The sequence below is a fragment of the Prunus mume genome, linkage group LG3 (genome assembly GCF_029339155.1).
Source record: "Prunus mume cultivar Tortuosa linkage group LG3, ASM2933915v1, whole genome shotgun sequence".
Classification (NCBI taxonomy): domain Eukaryota; kingdom Viridiplantae; phylum Streptophyta; class Magnoliopsida; order Rosales; family Rosaceae; genus Prunus; species Prunus mume.
This window is the reverse complement of record NC_142700.1, coordinates 2,823,278-2,841,324: the sequence shown is the minus strand read 5'-3', so window position 1 is coordinate 2,841,324 and position 18,047 is coordinate 2,823,278. Positions and strand designations below refer to the sequence as shown.

General features: G+C 38.2%; 5 protein-coding genes across 6 annotated transcripts; 2 read left to right on the top strand and 3 right to left on the bottom strand.

Annotated features, from left to right (window-relative positions):
• Positions 1-38: 38 nt before the first annotated feature.
• On the bottom strand, positions 39-2,159 carry LOC103324844 (uncharacterized). Its single transcript, XM_008226956.3, has 2 exons — positions 1,263-2,159; positions 39-1,067 (listed from the first exon to the last, which is right to left on the bottom strand). The coding sequence occupies exons 1-2, from the start codon at positions 2,024-2,026 to the stop codon at positions 266-268; spliced, it is 1,566 nt and encodes a 521-aa protein (XP_008225178.1). The 5' UTR covers positions 2,027-2,159; the 3' UTR covers positions 39-265.
• A 1,015-nt stretch (positions 2,160-3,174) lies between these two features.
• LOC107880646 (autophagy-related protein 8C-like) lies at positions 3,175-4,876 on the top strand. The gene is made up of 7 exons (XM_089047824.1): positions 3,175-3,344; positions 3,561-3,589; positions 3,686-3,750; positions 3,840-3,996; positions 4,087-4,139; positions 4,362-4,471; positions 4,574-4,876. Exons 1-7 carry the CDS (start codon positions 3,305-3,307, stop codon positions 4,690-4,692), a joined length of 573 nt encoding a protein of 190 aa, XP_088903950.1. The 5' UTR covers positions 3,175-3,304; the 3' UTR covers positions 4,693-4,876.
• Positions 4,877-5,037: 161 nt separating this feature from the next.
• Positions 5,038-6,811, bottom strand: LOC103324843 (uncharacterized). The gene is made up of 2 exons (XM_008226955.2): positions 6,142-6,811; positions 5,038-6,054 (listed from the first exon to the last, which is right to left on the bottom strand). Exons 1-2 carry the CDS (start codon positions 6,280-6,282, stop codon positions 5,293-5,295), a joined length of 903 nt encoding a protein of 300 aa, XP_008225177.2. The 5' UTR covers positions 6,283-6,811; the 3' UTR covers positions 5,038-5,292.
• Positions 6,812-8,039: 1,228 nt separating this feature from the next.
• Positions 8,040-9,055, bottom strand: LOC103324788 (uncharacterized). Its single transcript, XM_008226895.2, has 2 exons — positions 8,842-9,055; positions 8,040-8,758 (listed from the first exon to the last, which is right to left on the bottom strand). The coding sequence occupies exons 1-2, from the start codon at positions 8,968-8,970 to the stop codon at positions 8,177-8,179; spliced, it is 711 nt and encodes a 236-aa protein (XP_008225117.2). The 5' UTR covers positions 8,971-9,055; the 3' UTR covers positions 8,040-8,176.
• Positions 9,056-9,806: 751 nt separating this feature from the next.
• On the top strand, positions 9,807-17,726 carry LEC2 (AP2/B3-like transcriptional factor family protein). Of its 2 annotated transcripts, none has more exons than XM_089047823.1 (9): positions 9,807-10,098; positions 12,341-12,425; positions 13,024-13,124; positions 13,732-15,419; positions 15,505-15,579; positions 15,844-15,944; positions 16,061-16,107; positions 16,226-16,299; positions 16,902-17,726. In XM_089047823.1, the coding sequence occupies exons 4-9, from the start codon at positions 14,865-14,867 to the stop codon at positions 17,535-17,537; spliced, it is 1,488 nt and encodes a 495-aa protein (XP_088903949.1). In that variant the 5' UTR covers positions 9,807-10,098; positions 12,341-12,425; positions 13,024-13,124; positions 13,732-14,864; the 3' UTR covers positions 17,538-17,726. The 2 variants fall into 2 exon arrangements, with proteins under 2 accessions (XP_088903949.1, XP_088903947.1); XM_089047821.1 differs by having other exon boundaries at positions 12,572-13,124.
• Positions 17,727-18,047: the final 321 nt, after the last annotated feature.

Genomic DNA, 18,047 nt, shown 5'->3' with positions numbered 1-18,047 from the left:
CCAAATACGAAATCAGATTATGTACCCGTTCTGCCCCATGGTTAAATGGAGATCACATTATTTTCTTTGCAAAACGAGTATGGAAATTGTACAAAAGGCCCCTACTACGCTGAAAAACACATCATCTTTGCACCAATAGTGAGCACATTAAGCACCAGTACATCACTTTACATGTATTTTAATTCCTCCACATGAGGCATTTCAATGAAACACAAGTCCTTCACACCACAGGATGATTAGAGATGGCACTAGCCTACCATAAGCATTACACACCATCATCTCCATCTCCTTCCTTTGGAACGTTATGTGTGGCGTACACACGTGATAGGAGGTCAAGTTGAAGAACCTGCTGCCAATCCAATTCAAATATGTGGAGTTCTTCATTCCCTTCTCCATAATACTGGAAACTGTACTCCATTATATCTAAAACACCATGTTTGCTGAGGACATGTTTACAAGCACGCTCCAACTCCTCTGCATCCCTATAGTCCCAAGGGTACAAATGCCCAATTTTTTGGGATGCTCCGTCAACTGACCTCCTAAACACCGGTAAATAGTAATGGTCTAAATAATCTTCAGTGTTATCCATGGCATTAACTACAAATAGGCGCGCAGCAACTTCCTCCCAGTCCATTTCAAATATAGCAAGGTCTGTCCAATTTTGTGGACTATTCTTTCTTCGATACCTCAGGATATACTCGGTGGTCAATGGCATGAGGTATCGCTGGCGAAATATTGCCCTTGTTTCCAGAACGAGATTGTAAACTGCCTCTTCCAACTGATGTGCGTTATGGTAATCATTGATCGTTAGATTCCCACAGGTGTATTCTTCTTCCTGATATAGCCTAATAACTGCCACCTTTTTGCTCTGACCATCAACTCCTCCTTCATCCCCGATAGCATCTTCTCCTTCATTTCCATTGTAGTCACCAAAATCCATGTCATCGTCACTGTCACTTTCAGTAGCATCAGGGTCATCTACATCCATATCTTCACCTTCAATGATGCCATTCAATGATGTCCATATCTTCACGCTCCGACTCCTCTTAATTACATGATTCACATGCCTGCATTAAATTAACCAAAAATTAAATTAATAATTAACTATAAGTAGCAGGTTATCCACGAAACCAATGGAAAATAATAATGACTGCAAACAAATTAACTCATCCATCATTACAATGTACGTATAATGACTGTAAAAGAGCCATTAGCAAGCTACATATGTTACAATTTACAAATGCTCTTTAAGTATAACATACCAGAATGGAATGCCACGGGTTGCAACCTCTTTCTTCAGGCCAGTAGCCTCCAGTTCAAGATGATGTGCTCTCATGACATCTTTTCTTTTGATTATAAACTCAAAAGCTTCAACCCCTTCACTACAACATGAACTCGACCCTGAACCAAAACCAATGTTTTCTTTCTCTGCAAATTCAGGAACAAGATTATTGAGGTCTTGTTGATCAGTCTTTTCTTTTCCACACACCGACAATGAACCCAAAATCTCATCCGAACCCACCATTTTGTCATTAAAGAACACTGATTTCACATTATGATGATCCAAACCCACCATCTGCTTTTCATCTTTTCTGATTATAAACTCAAAATCCAAATCTTTTTTAACTCCTTCAGAATCAGAAATATCAGAATCAAGATGAGGATTGAGGGACATTGAATTTACCATCTTTCTGCCTATAAACCAAAATTGTGAATCAGCGTGTTCTTTTTCAGCAATGTCAGAAGGATTGAGGGACTTTGAGTTCACATCACCTTCTTCTTCAGCCCTACCCAGCAAAACCCAGCGTACATTTGGACTTTCTTCTTGCTCTGCTTCACCCGCCAGTCCAGTACGGTGGTCACGACCCACAATTTCTTCAGACATGATCAATGTGCTTCCCTCATCTTCCATGGTTGATTTGTTCAAGTCTGATATCGCTTGAAGAGCTTCAAGCGAAAGACTTATAGAATCTTGATTCGTGACTCCACTTTCTTCCGTCATATCAGAATTGTTGTCGTTTTCCATGATAATTCTTACCAAGAAAACTATCAACCCTTGAAAAGAAATCGATACTTGATTTTGGATTCTCTGAATGTGGTGGAGAAAGAAGTTACAACTCTACGGTGTAATGGGAAAAATCGACAGTTTAGTTCGTTAGATGGTCCTGGTTTGGCGCCTCAAGTCAGAGCCAGAGGTGGTTTATATAAACAGGTGGGATTCTGTTGCACATCTTGATCGTTGGTTTCAAGTCCCAACCAACGGTGAAGATTAAAACACATCACTTAGTCATCTTGATCGTTGGTTTCAAGTTCCAAGCAATGGTGAAGATTAAAACACATCACTTAGTTATAGAAATCCAGCGACACTATTTGGCCATTTTAACATGTCGTCTGAATTAATGGACAGAACAAAACGACGGGTTTTTATGATGGCACATGGGCTTATTATGGTTCGTTCTGCTGCTGAAGTCATTTAATTCACCTAACTAGGTGATGACATGGCAAGAGACTAATTAAATAAATGCATGGAGTTGAAATATTTTAGTGACTAATTATGTTTAGTGGACACTATAATAATTAGAAAATGAGTTTATGATGAGTTTGCTTTCAATTCAACAGATAGTCTTTCTATTTAGGATGACCATGTAATGTAATGTAATGGTCAAGATTGAATCTTCATTCTTTCTTGTACGATGGAGGTCAGAGTGAGTGAGTGTGAAGTAAGAGGTAAATTACTTGCTGCTTACAGGCAGGCAGGCAGGCATGCTATAGTTATAGAGTGAGTTGATGGTGCATTGCTTTTATAACGGTTTGGATAGGTTTGGTTTTGACAAAAATCACGGAAGAAATTGAACCAAAGAAAATCAATTTAAGACGGTTTAATTTGGCTAGTTTGGGCCTATTTCCAATTCTCTTTCCTTTTTGTAATTTTTCAACACTATTAGCCCAATTAAAAAAAACAAAAATCACAACTTCCAGAGTGATGGAGTCCCTTTAGTACTATTAGATGTTGTGTTTTCATTGCGCCAGATGTATAGGTTTGTTTTAAGGCCCTTTTCAATGGGCTCCGTTGGCAGATATTAGTGGAGAATTTTTAGGAGAGTTGGTTTAAAGTCCTTAACAAAGTCTAATTTGTCAGTCAGTATAAATACTGATTAATTAGTTGTGCAAAGCAAGACGGCTTGTATTTTGGATTTGTTAGAGTAATATCAAGATTGGTTTTCTGTTCAAGGATAGAGTTAAGGTTGAGATAGAGCTGGGTCCTATCCTATCACAGAGAATAGTCAGTTGTTGTAATTTCGCCATGGCAGAAGAATGCTCTTCCAGGAATGACTGTTCTCAGGGTTTGTTTCTCTCTCTTTTTTTTTTACAGTGTGTGTAGTTTTCCTTCTTCTTTGTGATAAGATGGTCTCTGTAGTTAGGTAATTTAAAATTTTTATGGAATCATGGATGCAGGGTTGATACTGAATATGGTTTATCTTTTAAATAGATGATTAGTTTTTGTCTAACTTTTATGTTTTCTTTCTTGTGACTGATGGTTATGGACTATAATACTTCAGAAAGTAGGCAAGCTGAAGAGAAGAAGCCGGTAACAATTTCTCTGAATCATATATATATATATGTGTGTGTGTGTGTGTGTGTACTTGTTTCCTAGGCAGGCATTGATCAGTGGAGCTTTAAGCAGGTCAAAGTGGAGAATGCTGCAGGGACAGGGAGTGAGTTTGATGGCACTGACAGTGACGAGAAGAAGTTTGTTGCTAGTTCCCTTTGTGCTTTGATTATCTTGCTTTGTACAATTAAATTATTCATTTTAATTTATGCATTTGATATATGTTCAGAAATATTCCGTTAGCGAAAAAAAGCAGAAAACGAAAGTATGAACGCATATGGGCCATTGCTTGCTTAGACAATTGGTATAAGAGAGGCTGGAGGAGGAACGGAAAAAAAAGTTTGGAAGGTGCCGATTTGAGGGAGAAGTATCCACTTTGTATACCTGTACGAATTTCACCAATATGTTTACTTCCTCCTTTGCATTCATATGCTTTGTTCTAAATTTTAATTTGAGCCTCCATGCATGCAATGCAGGTGAGTGTAGAGAAGGATGCAGGGAGTGATATTCCGGACATTAACATGAAGAAGTTAGTTGCCGACTCCCTCGTTTTTTGATTATCTTTATTTGTATTGCTGTGATTGTTCACTTTTCTTTTATGCTTTTCTATATGTCAGGGAAAAACCAAATAGTTATGATGCTTTTCTTGTTTAAGTATTGTATTTTTAAGTGTCATATGTATTGTTCATTCATTTGGAGTTAGCAGTTGTACCAAAAACTGTTAGTGATTGCCCATTTTTTCTGGATGCAGATTCCTTATCCCTTCTGATATGCGTCTTGGAAAATTTGTTCAGTTTTTACGGGGTAATATCAGAAGGCCCATGTTTGTCTTTTTCAAGAACACTACTCAACCTCCCACTGGTGAGCTGCAAATCAATTTATATATATATATATATATATGTGTGTGTGTGTGTGAGTGTGCGCGCGCGCGCTCGCCATAATTCTTCCAATGTTAACTTACAGGTGTCCTGATGTCTGCAATCGATGAAGAAAATAAGGATAACGATGGATATCTTCACGTGATCTACAGTGGGAATGATCATTTGTCTGGACAGTTTGGAGAGCTCAAGTTATCTTCATAGGCGATGACATCGCAAGAGACTAATTAAATAAATGCATGAGTTGAAATATTTTAGTGACTAATTATGTTTAGTGGACACTAGTAATTAGAAAATGAGTTTATGATGAGTTTGCTTTCAATTCAACAGATAGTCTTTCTATTTAGGATGATGGTTTATGTCAAGAAATGAAATGTTTGCTCTGCCCTGCGCTGCACTGCACTGCACATCAATCTATGTTGCTCTGTAAAACCTTCGTTAAAGGGAAAGGGGAAAGCTTTGAAAGCTTCGTAAAACCTCCATTGGCACTTCAAATCCTATCTTTAATCAATTAGAATATCTCGAGTGCTTCAAAGGTGGTAGCAGAGGTTGAAGGAAAAGACCCAATTTGCTGTTTTTATATTGTAAATGCATGTAAAGGCTAACACATGTCACTGTGAACAAGAAACTGATTCAATGGGGCATTATCAGTTCTTTCTGATTTTACAAAAAGATGAACTATGCTGATGATATGGAGAAGTCAAAACTGGATTGTTTGAACGGTTAAGATTTATTAGAATGCACGTTCTGCAAAAGCAGAGAACCTAAAACCACCATCAATAACCAGATTCACAGATCAGAGCATCAATATTTCTTCCCATCAGGATTGGCAGCACGCCGCCTGCGTTCCACAACATCACCACCCACCACCTTCCCTTCCGCCACACCATCAACATCAACATGAATTTCATCTTCACTGTCTCTAGTGTCCTCATCCAAAACCCCAACCCCAACCTCCTCATCAGGCGCCCCAACCACCGTCTCCTTAATCTTCTGCCCTGTCTCCTTCACCGCACCCCACGCCCCCTTCACTGTATCCTTCGCCGTCTCCGCCGCCTTGCTTGTCCCCTCCTTCACCTTCTCCTCCGCCGTTTCGGCCACATCCTCTGTTTTCTCCTTCACCCCCCACGCCCCCTCTTTCGCCTTCTTCTTTGCAGTCTCCGCCGTCTCTGCGGCCTTGTAAGTCCCCTCTTTTGCCTTATCCGCTAGAGTCCCCGCCATATCTTCGGTCTTCTTTTTTGTCTCGTACGAGTAGTCTTTGGCTTTCTCCTTGGCGCTCTCTGCTGTCTTGGCTGCTCTGTTTGTTCCCTGTTTTGCCTTCTCTGCCACCATCTCCGCTGCTCCCTTTGTCTTCTCTTTCGCTTCCTGTGCATACTCCTTGGTTGTGTCTTTCACTTCCTCTGCTTTTTGTTTGCTTTTTTCTAGGCCTTCTTCCATGGGTTCTTTTGCCTTCCTACTCACGTCAACAGACCCGTACTCTCGTTCCTTGTTCTTCCAGTTCTTGTCAGCAGAGCCCCTGCTGTCAACCCTTGAATCTCCCCTGTTCTCTTCCGCCGCATTTCGACCCTGAAATTCAAAATATAAGTTCCATTGAAATTAAACATGCCTATACACATAAGATGAAGGAACAGAGTGTTAGCGTTAATTAATTACCTCGGAGAATTTGGAGGCAGAGGTGAAGCAGACCCGGGAGACTTTCCGAGAGGAATATCTGAGAGATATTGAGGAAGAGGCTTGAGGAAAAGACCTCGAGAGGTTGAAGACGACATTTCTTGCTAGGGAAATCACTGCCATGTTTGGTTGCTCTGTTTTACTTTCTCTTTTCTCTTCTTCTGTGTCAACGTTGGTTGCTGATCATATCTCACCACCCTCTGGAGTTGCATGTTATAACGAGTTTGGCCAGACTAAGGTGGCAGCCGTGCTGTTCGACACGTGTGATAGTCAATTAGCGGGGAGCTGAGGTAGTTACACATGTAACATATTCTTTCTTAAGTAGTCCGATGATGAAATCTTAATATGGGCCAGATCAAATCTTGGACAGCCCGAAATGGTAAGGTCCTTTGTGTTATGGGCTATATTTGTAACGCTAGCTCAAGTTATTTTTGAAGCCCACCACTAATGAAATAAAGAAAGACTATAAGATTTGCTTTGGAAAATTCTTTTAGATCATTTTTAGTATCTAGTATTGGATTAAATTGGATACTTCGTAGATTAACGATATGATTATATTGGGTTGCGTTAAATATATGTCAATTTACAATTTCATCATATTCTAATCCCTAGATGATTGAATTGGGAAAAATAGACCCCCACAAAAGATTTGTGTTTTTCCCTTTACTCTTCATGGGGTTTTTATATTACATAAATCATTCTTTATAAATGGTTATTTCTCTTATTTGGTTTTATTCAGTTTCTTACATGGGTAGGAATTGAAACATGTACCTATCGTAATCCTAACTCATTATCAGTGGTGGAGCCAGGATTTCACATTAGAGGAGACCCTTCATAAAACTTGTATTTTCTTCATAAATTAATTATCATGAATTTCATATTTTAAATTGGTTAAATACTAATTTCATCATCTGCACTATTAAAGACTTAAAAATTAATTATTTATATTCTAAAATAGAAAAGAAACGAAAAACAAAAAAGAGTTCATAAAACGCAATATTAAGGTACTCAACTCATAAATAATAAAAAATTAGGAAAATAAAAAATTCACAAAGCTTTAAAAAAAAGAGGAAGATAAAAAAAGGTTAAAACTTTAGGAGTTTATATTGCAAATATCATAAACTAACCTAGAAGATTTAAGGGAGAATGAGTAGAAGGGAGATCAAGATATTTTATGGTTTATTTGTAGACAAAAAGAACCCAATATATTAATTTATTTTAGGGTAATTATCCTAAAACTAACATAATATTATATAATATTATATATGATATATAATATACAAATAAAAGAGGTAAAAAATGGAGTCGGGGCCTGGGACCACACGGGTCTCATGCTGGCTCTGCTCTGCTCATTGTCGTAATCTAAAATATTATTGTAATCCTAATTCATTATCTTGTCTATCGTAATCTCTTATCGTTATCGTAATCTAAAGCATTATTGTAATCCTAACTCATTAGCCCGCCTATTGTAGTCTAACTTATCGTAATCTAACTCATCACGCCGCCTCTATCACTCGTTTGGGCTAACACACTCACTTCTTTAAATCCTATACCTCATGCTCTAATTGATCTGTCAGCTCGATTTAGGAGACCTGTTTAGCCTTCCTTATATGTGCAAACCTACAAGGCTGTGAAGCTTAATGGAATTCTTAACTTGTATTGTTTACCTGGATTGGAAGAATCTGAATGCAAATATTGCACCTTGTCATGAACATAGAAATTGCAGGCTTATTCTTATCGACTCCATCATCTGTATTAGTTTTCTACACGACACTTTGACTATAAATTATAATCCTTACTGGTCCTGCATGCCATAAACTTTCACTGCTTGGAAAACTATGGTGACATTCAGTTAACTAGAGCATTGTTGGCCATCTGAGTTGACAAATAAGTATCATCTTTGTTAATGATGCATTACTGAAATAGGTGTATGCCATTACAGAGGTTGAAGGAAAAGACCCAATTTGTAGTTTTTATATGGTAAATCCATCGATAACCAGATTCACAGAGCAGAACATCAATATTTCTTCCCATCAGGATTGATCGTATCATTCACCGCCTTCGCCGCCTTGCTTGTCCCCTCCTTCACATTCTCCACCACGGTTTCCGCCGTCTCCACCACCTTGCTCGTCCCCTCCTTCACCTTGTCCACCACCGTTTGCCCCGCATCCTCTGTTCTCTCCTTCACCCCCAACGCGCCCTCTTTCGCCTTCTCATTCGCACTCTCCGCCGTCTCTGCGGCCTTGTTAGTCCCCTCTTTGACCGTATCCACTACATTCCCCGCCACATCTTTGGTCTTCTTGTTTGTCTCGTACGCGTACTCTTTGGCACTCTCCTTTGCGCTCTCTGCTGTCTCTGCTGCTGTGTTTATTCCCTGTTTTGTATTCTCTGCCACCGTCTCCGTTACACCCTGTGCATACTCCTTGGTCGTGTCTTTGATTTCCTCTGCTTTTTGCTTGCTTTTGTCCAGGCCATCTTCCACGGTCTCTTTTGCCTTCCTACTCACGTCTCGTTCCTTTTTCCTCCAGTTCTTGTCGGCATATCCCCTGTTGTCAACCCTTGAATAATATCCCCTGTTCTCTTCCGAAGCATTTCGACCCTGAAATTCAAAATATAAGTTCCATTGAAATTAAACATGCCTACATGAGATGAAGAAACAGAGTGTTAGTGTAAATTAATTACCCCGGAGAATTTGAAGGCAGAGGTGAAGCAGACCAGGGAGACTTTGCGAGAGGAATATCCGTGAGATATTGAGGAAGAGGCTTGAGGAAAAGGCCTTGCGACATTATTGGCTAGGGAAATCACTGCCATGTTTGGTTGCTCTGTTTTCTCTTTTGTTTTTTTTCCTTTTTTTTTCTTTTCTTCTGTGTCGACGTTGGTTTCTGATAATATCTCACCTCTTTCTGGGGTTGCATGTTATAACGAGTTTGGGGAGGGTAAGGTGGGAGCCGTGTTGCTCGACACGTGTAGTAGTTGGTTGGTGGGGAGCTGAGATAGTTACATCTTCTTCAGCCTCCCTTGTCGACATAATTTCTGGCTACTGTTGCCAGTGGTGCTTCCAGGCCCCGTTTGTGCTTGGGCTATAGTTTTGAAGCCCATTTATTTTTCCTTCAAACTTTTTGGGCATTCATTTCAATCCAATCCATGTAGAAAGCTATCAAAAATAAAAGATTTGCTTTGGAAAATTCTTTTAGGCCTTTTTTTTATTATACAAATTTATAAATAAATTTAATTTTAAACATGTATTTATAAAAAAATTCAAACACTATTTAAACATAGAAACACACTTAAAATCAACTTCAAAATCAACAATTATATATTTTTTTGGATGTGTTTATAAATGGGTTTTGAGTGTATGTAATGATGGATTTTGGGTATGTTTATAAAGTGTTTTGGGTGTTGGATTTTTTTATAATTTCAGCCCACATTTTGAGTCTTTTAGTGAACTTTTTATTTTTTTATTTTTTTAGAGTACAAGAATTGGTCAGGACTCGAGGACAGAAGTTTCTCATACACAAGACAGATACTATGGGGGTTCGAACTTGGTGTCTCTAATCCACAAATTAATTAAGCCACTATGATCAGATTGGGTTGAGTCATCCAATCCGATTCAATATTAGGTGACAAAAGTGACATGGAACCAATTGAGATTGCTTTGGAAGGTAGAGAAGAGAACAGGTTGGAAATGAGATTGCTTCGGAAGGTAGAGAAGAGAACAGGTTGGAAATTAATTAGAACCAATTAATTCAGTGAAGGGTCAAAATGATGTCACGTTTTGAAGAGGGTGTGTGTGTTGTGGTTGTTGTCCAGTTGTTTTTACTGGGGCGACGGTTTCAGTCAGTCCGTCAGGCAAAATGCCAATCGGGATAAGGGCATATTCTTCCCGATTTCCGTTACGACTGCTTCCACCGAGGTTAATTTGGGAATTGCAATCTTCAGGTGCTGACAAAATTCTCTCTTGCTTTTACTCAAATATCACATATGTGCAAATATGTCAATTTACGATTTCATCATATTCTAATCCCTAGATGGTTGAATTGGGAAAAAGAGACTCCTCTATCATATAAATTGTTGTTTCTCTAATTTATTTTATTTAGTTTTTCACATTGGCAGGAATCGAACTCTGTACCTATCATAATCCTAACTCATTACCCCGCACACTAGTATCACCCCTTTGGGCTAACGCTCTCACTTCTTTACCTCCTATGCCTCATGCTCAAATTGATTTGTTAGCTTGATTTATGAGACGTGTTTAGCCTTATATGTGCTAACCTACTAGCCTGTGTGTGAAGCTTAATGGAATTCTGAACTTATATTGTTTACCTGGATTGGAAAAATCTGAATGCAAATATTGCACATAGGCATGAACATAGTAATTGCAGGCTTATTCTTATAGATTCCATCATCTGTATTAGTTTTCTAGACAAATCTTTGACTATAACCCTTTATTGATCCTGCCTGCATGCCAAAAACTTTCACTGCTTGGAAAACTATGGTGACATTCAGTTAACTAGGGCATTGGCTTTCTAAGTTGACCTCATCTTTGTTATTGTTGCATTACTGAAATAAGTGTATGAACACAGGCTGCTCATGTCAGGCAATGACAAATCTAGTATTTGTTAAGACATTTGATGAGCAATAATGCTTATTTCCAATTGTACTGTCTTTAAAAGAAAAATTGAAAATCTGTAAAAAAACAATGGTGCTTGTGGCTGGAATTCATGCATGTGCTGCAGATACAAGCAATGCATCTAAGAGAGGAGAAGCCATCTTCAGCCATTCAAATTGTTCATATTGTTTGTTCGCGATAAAGTTGTTGCTTACCCCTTCCCTGACTCATTTATGTATTCATTAGTTCCATATTAGTTTTGCATAGCATTCATGTCATCTCCTGCAAGTATCATATTTACATGCATCAGTATGAGGCATGACTACCTTAGTTCAGTAAAGGAAACTAACATCTGTGAAGCATTGCCCATTGTGTTTTTATATTGGAAGTGCCAACAAGACTCTGACTAATGTTGTTTCTGTTTTCAGTTATCAGTTGCTTAATTTGAACTGGATTGAATTCTAACGATATATGTAGGTTTCCATATAGTTGCGTGATTAAAATTTATAGCATTTTACCATTCATGATAGTTAATGCCTTGTCCTGGTTGATTTATCATTATTTGTTCACTGACTGTGGTAGAACTGTATAGTATCTAACTGCAGGAGGATGATTTGTAGGTAGTTTGTAATGAACTTTAATAATATCAAAATATCCTCACTTTTTCCCTTATGGGATTTCAGATTCTGTTGGCCCTGCGGATTTGAATAAGTAGCCATGTTGGTCTAGATCTCTGTCTTTTGAAGATTTGATGTAGTTATTGTTGAACAATGAGTAGCACTTGAAATTCAAAATCTACAGCGAACAAAATGTGCATTGCACCAATCAGCATCACTCGCCAAGATTAGCATTTTGCCTGAAACTTACAGCATGATTTAGAAAAAAAAAATTTGAAATAAAGATATCCTTATGAAATAAAAGAAGTCTTATCAATAGCACTTTTGAGTAAAAACCATTTGGACATATCCTTATAACATAAAGGATGATGTTGCATTTTCCTTCTTCATTGTCCTCTGAAAGGAATGAAGCCTCACTTCATATTGCACTTCCGTCTGTCATGAATATCTGATTTACAGGAGATCACAAAATGCTAATTTCTGTGCTGCCATTTATCATAAATGTCTTACTCATATTGTTAGCTCTGTTGAGTGTCTAGCATAAGTAACATTATATCAGATCTTTTCCACTCTGAAAGAAATTGAACTCAAATTCATTTTCTCAAAGAAATGAAGAATAACTAGAAGTTCAAATATTAGTGTTGAACCAAGTTAGAAATCTTATTCTTTTTTTTGGATAACAACCCTCATTTAATTTGATAACTTTCTCAAACCATTATGTAGTGTTGTGATATTAGGCTTGTTGCAGCTTTTGGATGTTTCCATGTCTGAACTCTGATTTTCAGGAGATTGATGAGATGCTAATCCATATAGCACCATTATTGATTGTACATGTCTTCAATCATGCTTTAAATTGTTCACGGCATATTTAGCCTACCTTCTCTTAAGTTTTGGAAACTTTTCTTGACTAATGCGCTTAAACCATATTGGTATTCGTTCTCTATCATTATGTCAGGTTAAGACTTCAGATAAGTTTATGTATTTTAAGCCAATGAAGGCCAATTGGGTGGCCAAACTACATTCAGCTGCTTGTTTTTAAGGTAAGCTTTGTACATGTACATTTTCTTATGCGATGCTTTCGTAATTTTATTATGAAAAAAATTAAAAGAGGACGGAACATAATGATAAATTGATCGACTTACCCAATTTGTCTTTTTCGAAAATAAGTTCTTTCCACGTTGAACAGGTTGAGCGTTTTTCTCCATGACCGACATCTATATAACCGCCTGGGGCAGGTGTAATCACCTAGGCATGTTTGATTTGCATGTAGCTTTGTCGAATCTCTTTATCACTTCTATATGAATCCATGTTCAAAGGTTGAGCGTTTTGCTTTTATGCATGATTGCCATCTATATAACCGTCTGGAGCAGGTGTTGGTTTGCATGCAGCTTGTCGAACCTCTGTCACCTCTATATGATTCCACGTTCTGCAGGTTGACGATTTTTCTCCATGATCGACATCTATATAACCGTCTGGGGCAGGTGTAATCACCTAGGCATGTTTGGATTGCATGAAGCTTTGTCGAATCTCTTTATCACCTCTATATAAATCCTAGTTGTCTTAGGGTCTCTTCACAATTCAGTATTCAAGTTTTTCTTCCCTGTTGTTGCTATCAAACCTTCTCTTCATTTATAACAGAAGCAGTTGAATTTTCACTCTGGTGATGAGTATAGGAGCAATTCATTGTCATGGAGCTTCCTAGTCAAAGTGAATACCACAGTGATTCTGTGGCTAACCCTGTAAGTACTAGGTAGCAATACTGCATCATATGGCTTTTTTCTTCTGGCATGGTTGTTAATTTTCTTTCAGCATTGCTGCTATGATATTATAAATGATTTTTTGTTTTCTTCAGCAGGTACCTGTGTGTGAATTTTGTATAACAGTTATCAGGCCTCTATTAGGATCCCCAGTTTGTCTATGTGTTGTTTGGATTACCTTCTGTGCTTAGATTGTTATCTATAGGTTCTGCCCGTGGTCTTGTTTCATATTGTTTTTCTATTACCTCACACCACCTTATGGATTGGAGTTGGTAAGATATCAAAATCGTACCCAAGAAAGAAGGATCATGAAGTGGCAAAATTTTAAGTTTAATTTGCTTCCATTTTTAACCAAAGGGATATATGGTTTCCTCTTTAGCGTATACAGATATGACAAACTTGTGGAGATAAATATGAATTTCCATTATTATTATTATTATCAGTTACAATTCATTATATTTTATAAATGCTTGACACCATTTTCAGTTTAAGAGAATAGTGGAAGGCACTATATGTATGCATTTTCTGCATAGAACGAATCATGCTTCTGTGACCATAAGATTGTAAAGATGAAATGTTTTTTATGCAGGATGGACTCGTGGGCGGTTTCATTTCTCACTTTGTGGGTGATATAATGACAAGCAGGCAAGACATGGTATCAGATCATGAACTTGAAGTGGTTCAAGTTAAGATGAAAATGAAAACTCAAAATCCCTCGAGTTCATCAGGTTGTGCTGCTCTTTTTTACTCACATTCCCAACATTATAACAATCTTTTACTCACATTCCTAACATTACATAAAATTAAAACATATATAATAAATTAAAACGACACCTAACCCCCTAACAAAAAAATCTTATTATATAAAAAATAAAAATAAAAAATAACAATCTAAGAGGTTGAGTTCTTGGTGTGGTATTTCTGGGGAAGGTCTTAATTTGCAATGTTGGGCTTCATTTTGTCTTATGTGAGATTTATAGCACTTGTCATATGAGACACCGTGAAGCCTGGTTGTGAAGAGAGGAAATCATCCCTGAAAATAGCACTCCAATAACTTTTCCATCTTATAATTTGTTGCAGGTTAAGGCTGGTAGGCGCTTGGGATGCTGGCTTTAGAGAGAGAAAGAGTGTGAGTGAGAGTGAGAGTGAGTCTTCAGAGAGGCAGAGAAGCAGAGGAAGGAAGAAACGTGGTATGGCAGAAGGAAAGTCTGCCACATTTGAACCATAAGAGGCGCCAAGTTTGAAGCCTCTCCTCTCTGCTGTCTACCATTTCTCTGATTCTGTTCTCTTTTCACAGACTGGTCAGATGGGTTTTCCAAAACCACCAGCCTCCGGCCACTTGTCACTCACTCCACCCTATCTGACAGCTCCTACTCTTCCATCCCATACTCTCTCTTTCTTTCACCCCAATTTTCTCACTCGCTGGCCCTCCTCTTCGGCCTTTTCTTTATGTTTATCTTTATTTTTTCTTATCTCTCTCTCTTTCCTTGCCCACTCCCCCGCACCCCCTTATGTGTTTCTCTCTCTCTTGCCACACCTGGCTTATCTCCATTGGCAGCATCCCAAGCTTCCCAGCTTCCCCATAGCCTGCAGCTTACACACACACACACTAACACACTAACATAAAACCAGGATAACACCACCACCTTCTCTGATCACCAACACCAAACCAAAGACCACCCTCACTGTCAACAAACACTCTTTGTGTTCACAAATCTGGAAATGGACAACTTCCACCCACCTTCCATCCCCTCCACATCAACCATAACCTCCGCTCCCCAAGAACAACATTCACAGTTGTCCATTTGTGAACCAATGAGCTGTTCCCCTTCAACAACTTGTAGTCCTTCAACCACTCAGTACTATTGTTATCCGGCACAGTATCTAGCACCAAATCCGGGCCTGCAATTCCAATACTCATATCCTTATCAGCAGGCCGGTCTGCCCATGTATCCGTTCCTGATCGGTGGCCAGCCAAATGTGGTAGTGTCCACAGAGCAGGACAGCCTGGCCAGATCAGGATGGACTCTGGATGCATTAGTCTCCAAGGCGGCGAGAAAGGAGAGAAGGATGGCCAGACAGAGGAGTTTGAGCAGAAACAATCCCAATGCTGCTGCTTCTTCTGAGTCTTCTTCTCCATCTTCAAGGAGGCATGCTCCATTTCCGTGGAATGAGGATGATGATCGGGGAAGTATGTCCACGTCATCGTCTGGTGCTGGTGCTGATATGCAGAACATCAACAAACACCTCTACACGTTCTGCACACCGGATAACAAGGTGTAGATTTTGTGATCTCAAATCTGAATTTTGCATGTGTTTCTTTACATTATTAATTCTGTGTCTTTTGTTTTTTCTTTTACAGAAACTGAGAGTGATGTTTAAGAAGGAGTTGAAGAACAGTGATGTTGGATCTTTGGGAAGGATTGTCCTTCCAAAGGTGATGTTTGTTTGCCTGTAAAATCTTCCGCTTGTTTGGCTTTAACTCCTTTTACTCCTTTTTTTTGTTTTTTGTTTTTCTAAGGGAAAGAGAAAGAAGTAAAAGGGCCAACCAACCTACTTCTTTACTCTGATTTGATTTACTCTTATTGACTAGTGCAAAATGATTCTCCTCATCTTTTTATGAACATTATATTAAAAGAAATGAAACTCTCTGATATCGTCCAAGCTGACCTAATACCGTGTTCTACCACCTCATTCACAGAAAGAAGCAGAGGAAAACCTTCCAATGCTCTCTGACAAAGAAGGCATCCAGCTGATGATCAGAGATGTATATTCTGACCAGGAGTGGGGCTTGAAGTATAAGTAAGTGTATGGACAATACTATAAGTTAATATTTTAATGGCAAGCAAGCCCATCTATAGCAAGAGTTTTTTGCCACTTAATTGAAGCCATTTTTTCTGTCTGTTGAACCAACACAGGTATTGGTCAAATAACAAAAGTCGAATGTACCTCTTAGAGAACACAGGTAAAAAAAAACTGACACACTTGCTAATAAATCTCATTGCTTTTGGGTCACTCTCTTTGACAATAATGCAAATATGTTCACTTTACTAACCAGAGTTTCCATTTTTTTAATGCAACAGGCGACTTTGTTAAGCAAAACAAGTTGGAGGTGGGAGATTTCATTTGTCTTTTGGAGGATGAAGACAAAAACCTTGTGAGTTCTTCTTTTCTTCCTTAAAACAAAACCTGTTGCATTTTAAAATGGTATTTTGAAAATTGAATACAATTTGAAGAGCTTGTTTGAGCTTATCTTTTTCCATTACGATGACTATATCTTGAGAAGGATAGTTTGTGAAGGTACATGTTATAAGACCAAATGGAAAGGTTCATGTATGAAAAAAAATAGGAAGGCTATTGATGGAGATGTGTTGGCAATAACACGAGTATTTTGCACCTGACTGGCCAGAGAGTTTAGAAACGCTTCCAATTAGTTGGCAGGACCTGCCTTATACAAAAGACAGCCTAAGAGCATCTTTAATACTACAGAATAGAAGACTAAAACTGGTGTTTTGGCTCATCTTCATGTAACCTTTCACAAAAAAGAATAATAATTATGATATTCCCAAAAGGAGAAAATCTCTAGAGTTTATGGCAAGACCATTAATATGAACTGAAGTCATATCTTACACAGATATGAACTGTTAATGTTTTCTGTATTTTTAATTCTGCATGTTGCATATAGATTTCATTCATGTTGCTTATCTCAATTAATGCTGTCTTAACTAAGCTTCTTTTACTTCCATGCTGAGGAAACAGTACATCTCCACAGAAACGAGAGCAGGATCAATACATGCCAAGCCCCCCTCACGCATCAACAACAACAACAACAACAAAACAACCAACCATAAAGCCAACAACTCAAACAGCAACACCACCACCGAAGGCAACTCTCCGGACTCCAACCTTAACTACGCCGATGCCAACACCAACACCAATGCCAAAAGCTATAGCAACAACCACAACGCTACTGCTGACATACCTACACCTTCGGCGTATACCTATGTAGCTAGGGATGAAGAAGATGCATCATCATCATCTCTAGCACTACTTGTACAACAACTTCAGAAAGAGCAAGAAGCTAACACCATAATTGCATTGTCCATGACGTGTGCTTCTTCGCCGCACATACAATGTGAGGAAGCTAACGACGCCACTGGACATATCAAAACCTCTATGCAACCATCTACATTGGCGGGGGTTGAGCCTGCCCCATCACCATCACCGTCACAGAGAAGAGCAATGACGAGGATGGCAAACGATGATCAGTTTGAGACCGATGACTGCTACAAAGGCCTTGGGACACTCCCGGAAGTTGATCGCTATAAGTATTGTGATGACTTTTGTCTTTTTGATTATAACGGCAGCATAACAACGGATGACGACAAGTCGTAGTGGAGGAGCTGAACAACATTTGATTGCATTGCATTGCATGGTTGAGTAATTTGTTACTTTTTGACTTTCCTTTTACTGGCACATGATTTTACCAAGTGTTTCATGTGTTGGAGAAGATATAGGAAAATCAAATTATTTATGTGAAGTCAATTATATCCTCAGTGGAATAAAATTTAATTTTATCTTAAATTAGTCTCTTTTACGTATTAATTTTTTTGTTGTTGCTAAATTCCACAAGTTCAAGGTAATTGCATATGCATAATAATTAACAATCATGTAAAACACCCAGGTTCAAAAATAAACTAGTCTACATATATAAGCATAGAATGGTCAATTATTCAAAATTCAAAAGTTGACTTTAAAAAATAAAAAGAAAACTAAAAATAAGACATGTTCTACACCCACTCTCACTTCAAATATGAAATATATATATATATATATATATTTAAAAGAAACATACTACGGAAGTTTATGAAAATTACCATAAAATTAAAGAGAATTCTTCAATTG

Coding starts and splice junctions, on each gene's coding strand:
- LOC103324844 (XM_008226956.3), bottom strand. CDS start 2,026: ATGGAAAACGACAACAATTCTGATATGACGGAAGAAAGTGGAGTCACG. Junction 1,068..1,262: donor ACCCGTGGCATTCCATTCTG/GTATGTTATACT, acceptor AATTTAATGCAG/GCATGTGAATCATGTAATTA.
- LOC107880646 (XM_089047824.1), top strand. CDS start 3,305: ATGGCAGAAGAATGCTCTTCCAGGAATGACTGTTCTCAGG. Junction 3,751..3,839: donor ACTGACAGTGACGAGAAGAA/GTTTGTTGCTAG, acceptor ATATATGTTCAG/AAATATTCCGTTAGCGAAAA. Junction 4,472..4,573: donor CACTACTCAACCTCCCACTG/GTGAGCTGCAAA, acceptor GTTAACTTACAG/GTGTCCTGATGTCTGCAATC.
- LOC103324843 (XM_008226955.2), bottom strand. CDS start 6,282: ATGGCAGTGATTTCCCTAGCAAGAAATGTCGTCTTCAACCTCTCGAGG. Junction 6,055..6,141: donor CTGCCTCCAAATTCTCCGAG/GTAATTAATTAA, acceptor TTTGAATTTCAG/GGTCGAAATGCGGCGGAAGA.
- LOC103324788 (XM_008226895.2), bottom strand. CDS start 8,970: ATGGCAGTGATTTCCCTAGCCAATAATGTCGCAAGGCCTTTTCCTCAA. Junction 8,759..8,841: donor CTGCCTTCAAATTCTCCGGG/GTAATTAATTTA, acceptor TTTGAATTTCAG/GGTCGAAATGCTTCGGAAGA.
- LEC2 (XM_089047823.1), top strand. CDS start 14,865: ATGGACAACTTCCACCCACCTTCCATCCCCTCCACATCAACCATAACC. Junction 15,945..16,060: donor GAGTGGGGCTTGAAGTATAA/GTAAGTGTATGG, acceptor GAACCAACACAG/GTATTGGTCAAATAACAAAA. Junction 16,108..16,225: donor GTACCTCTTAGAGAACACAG/GTAAAAAAAAAC, acceptor TTAATGCAACAG/GCGACTTTGTTAAGCAAAAC.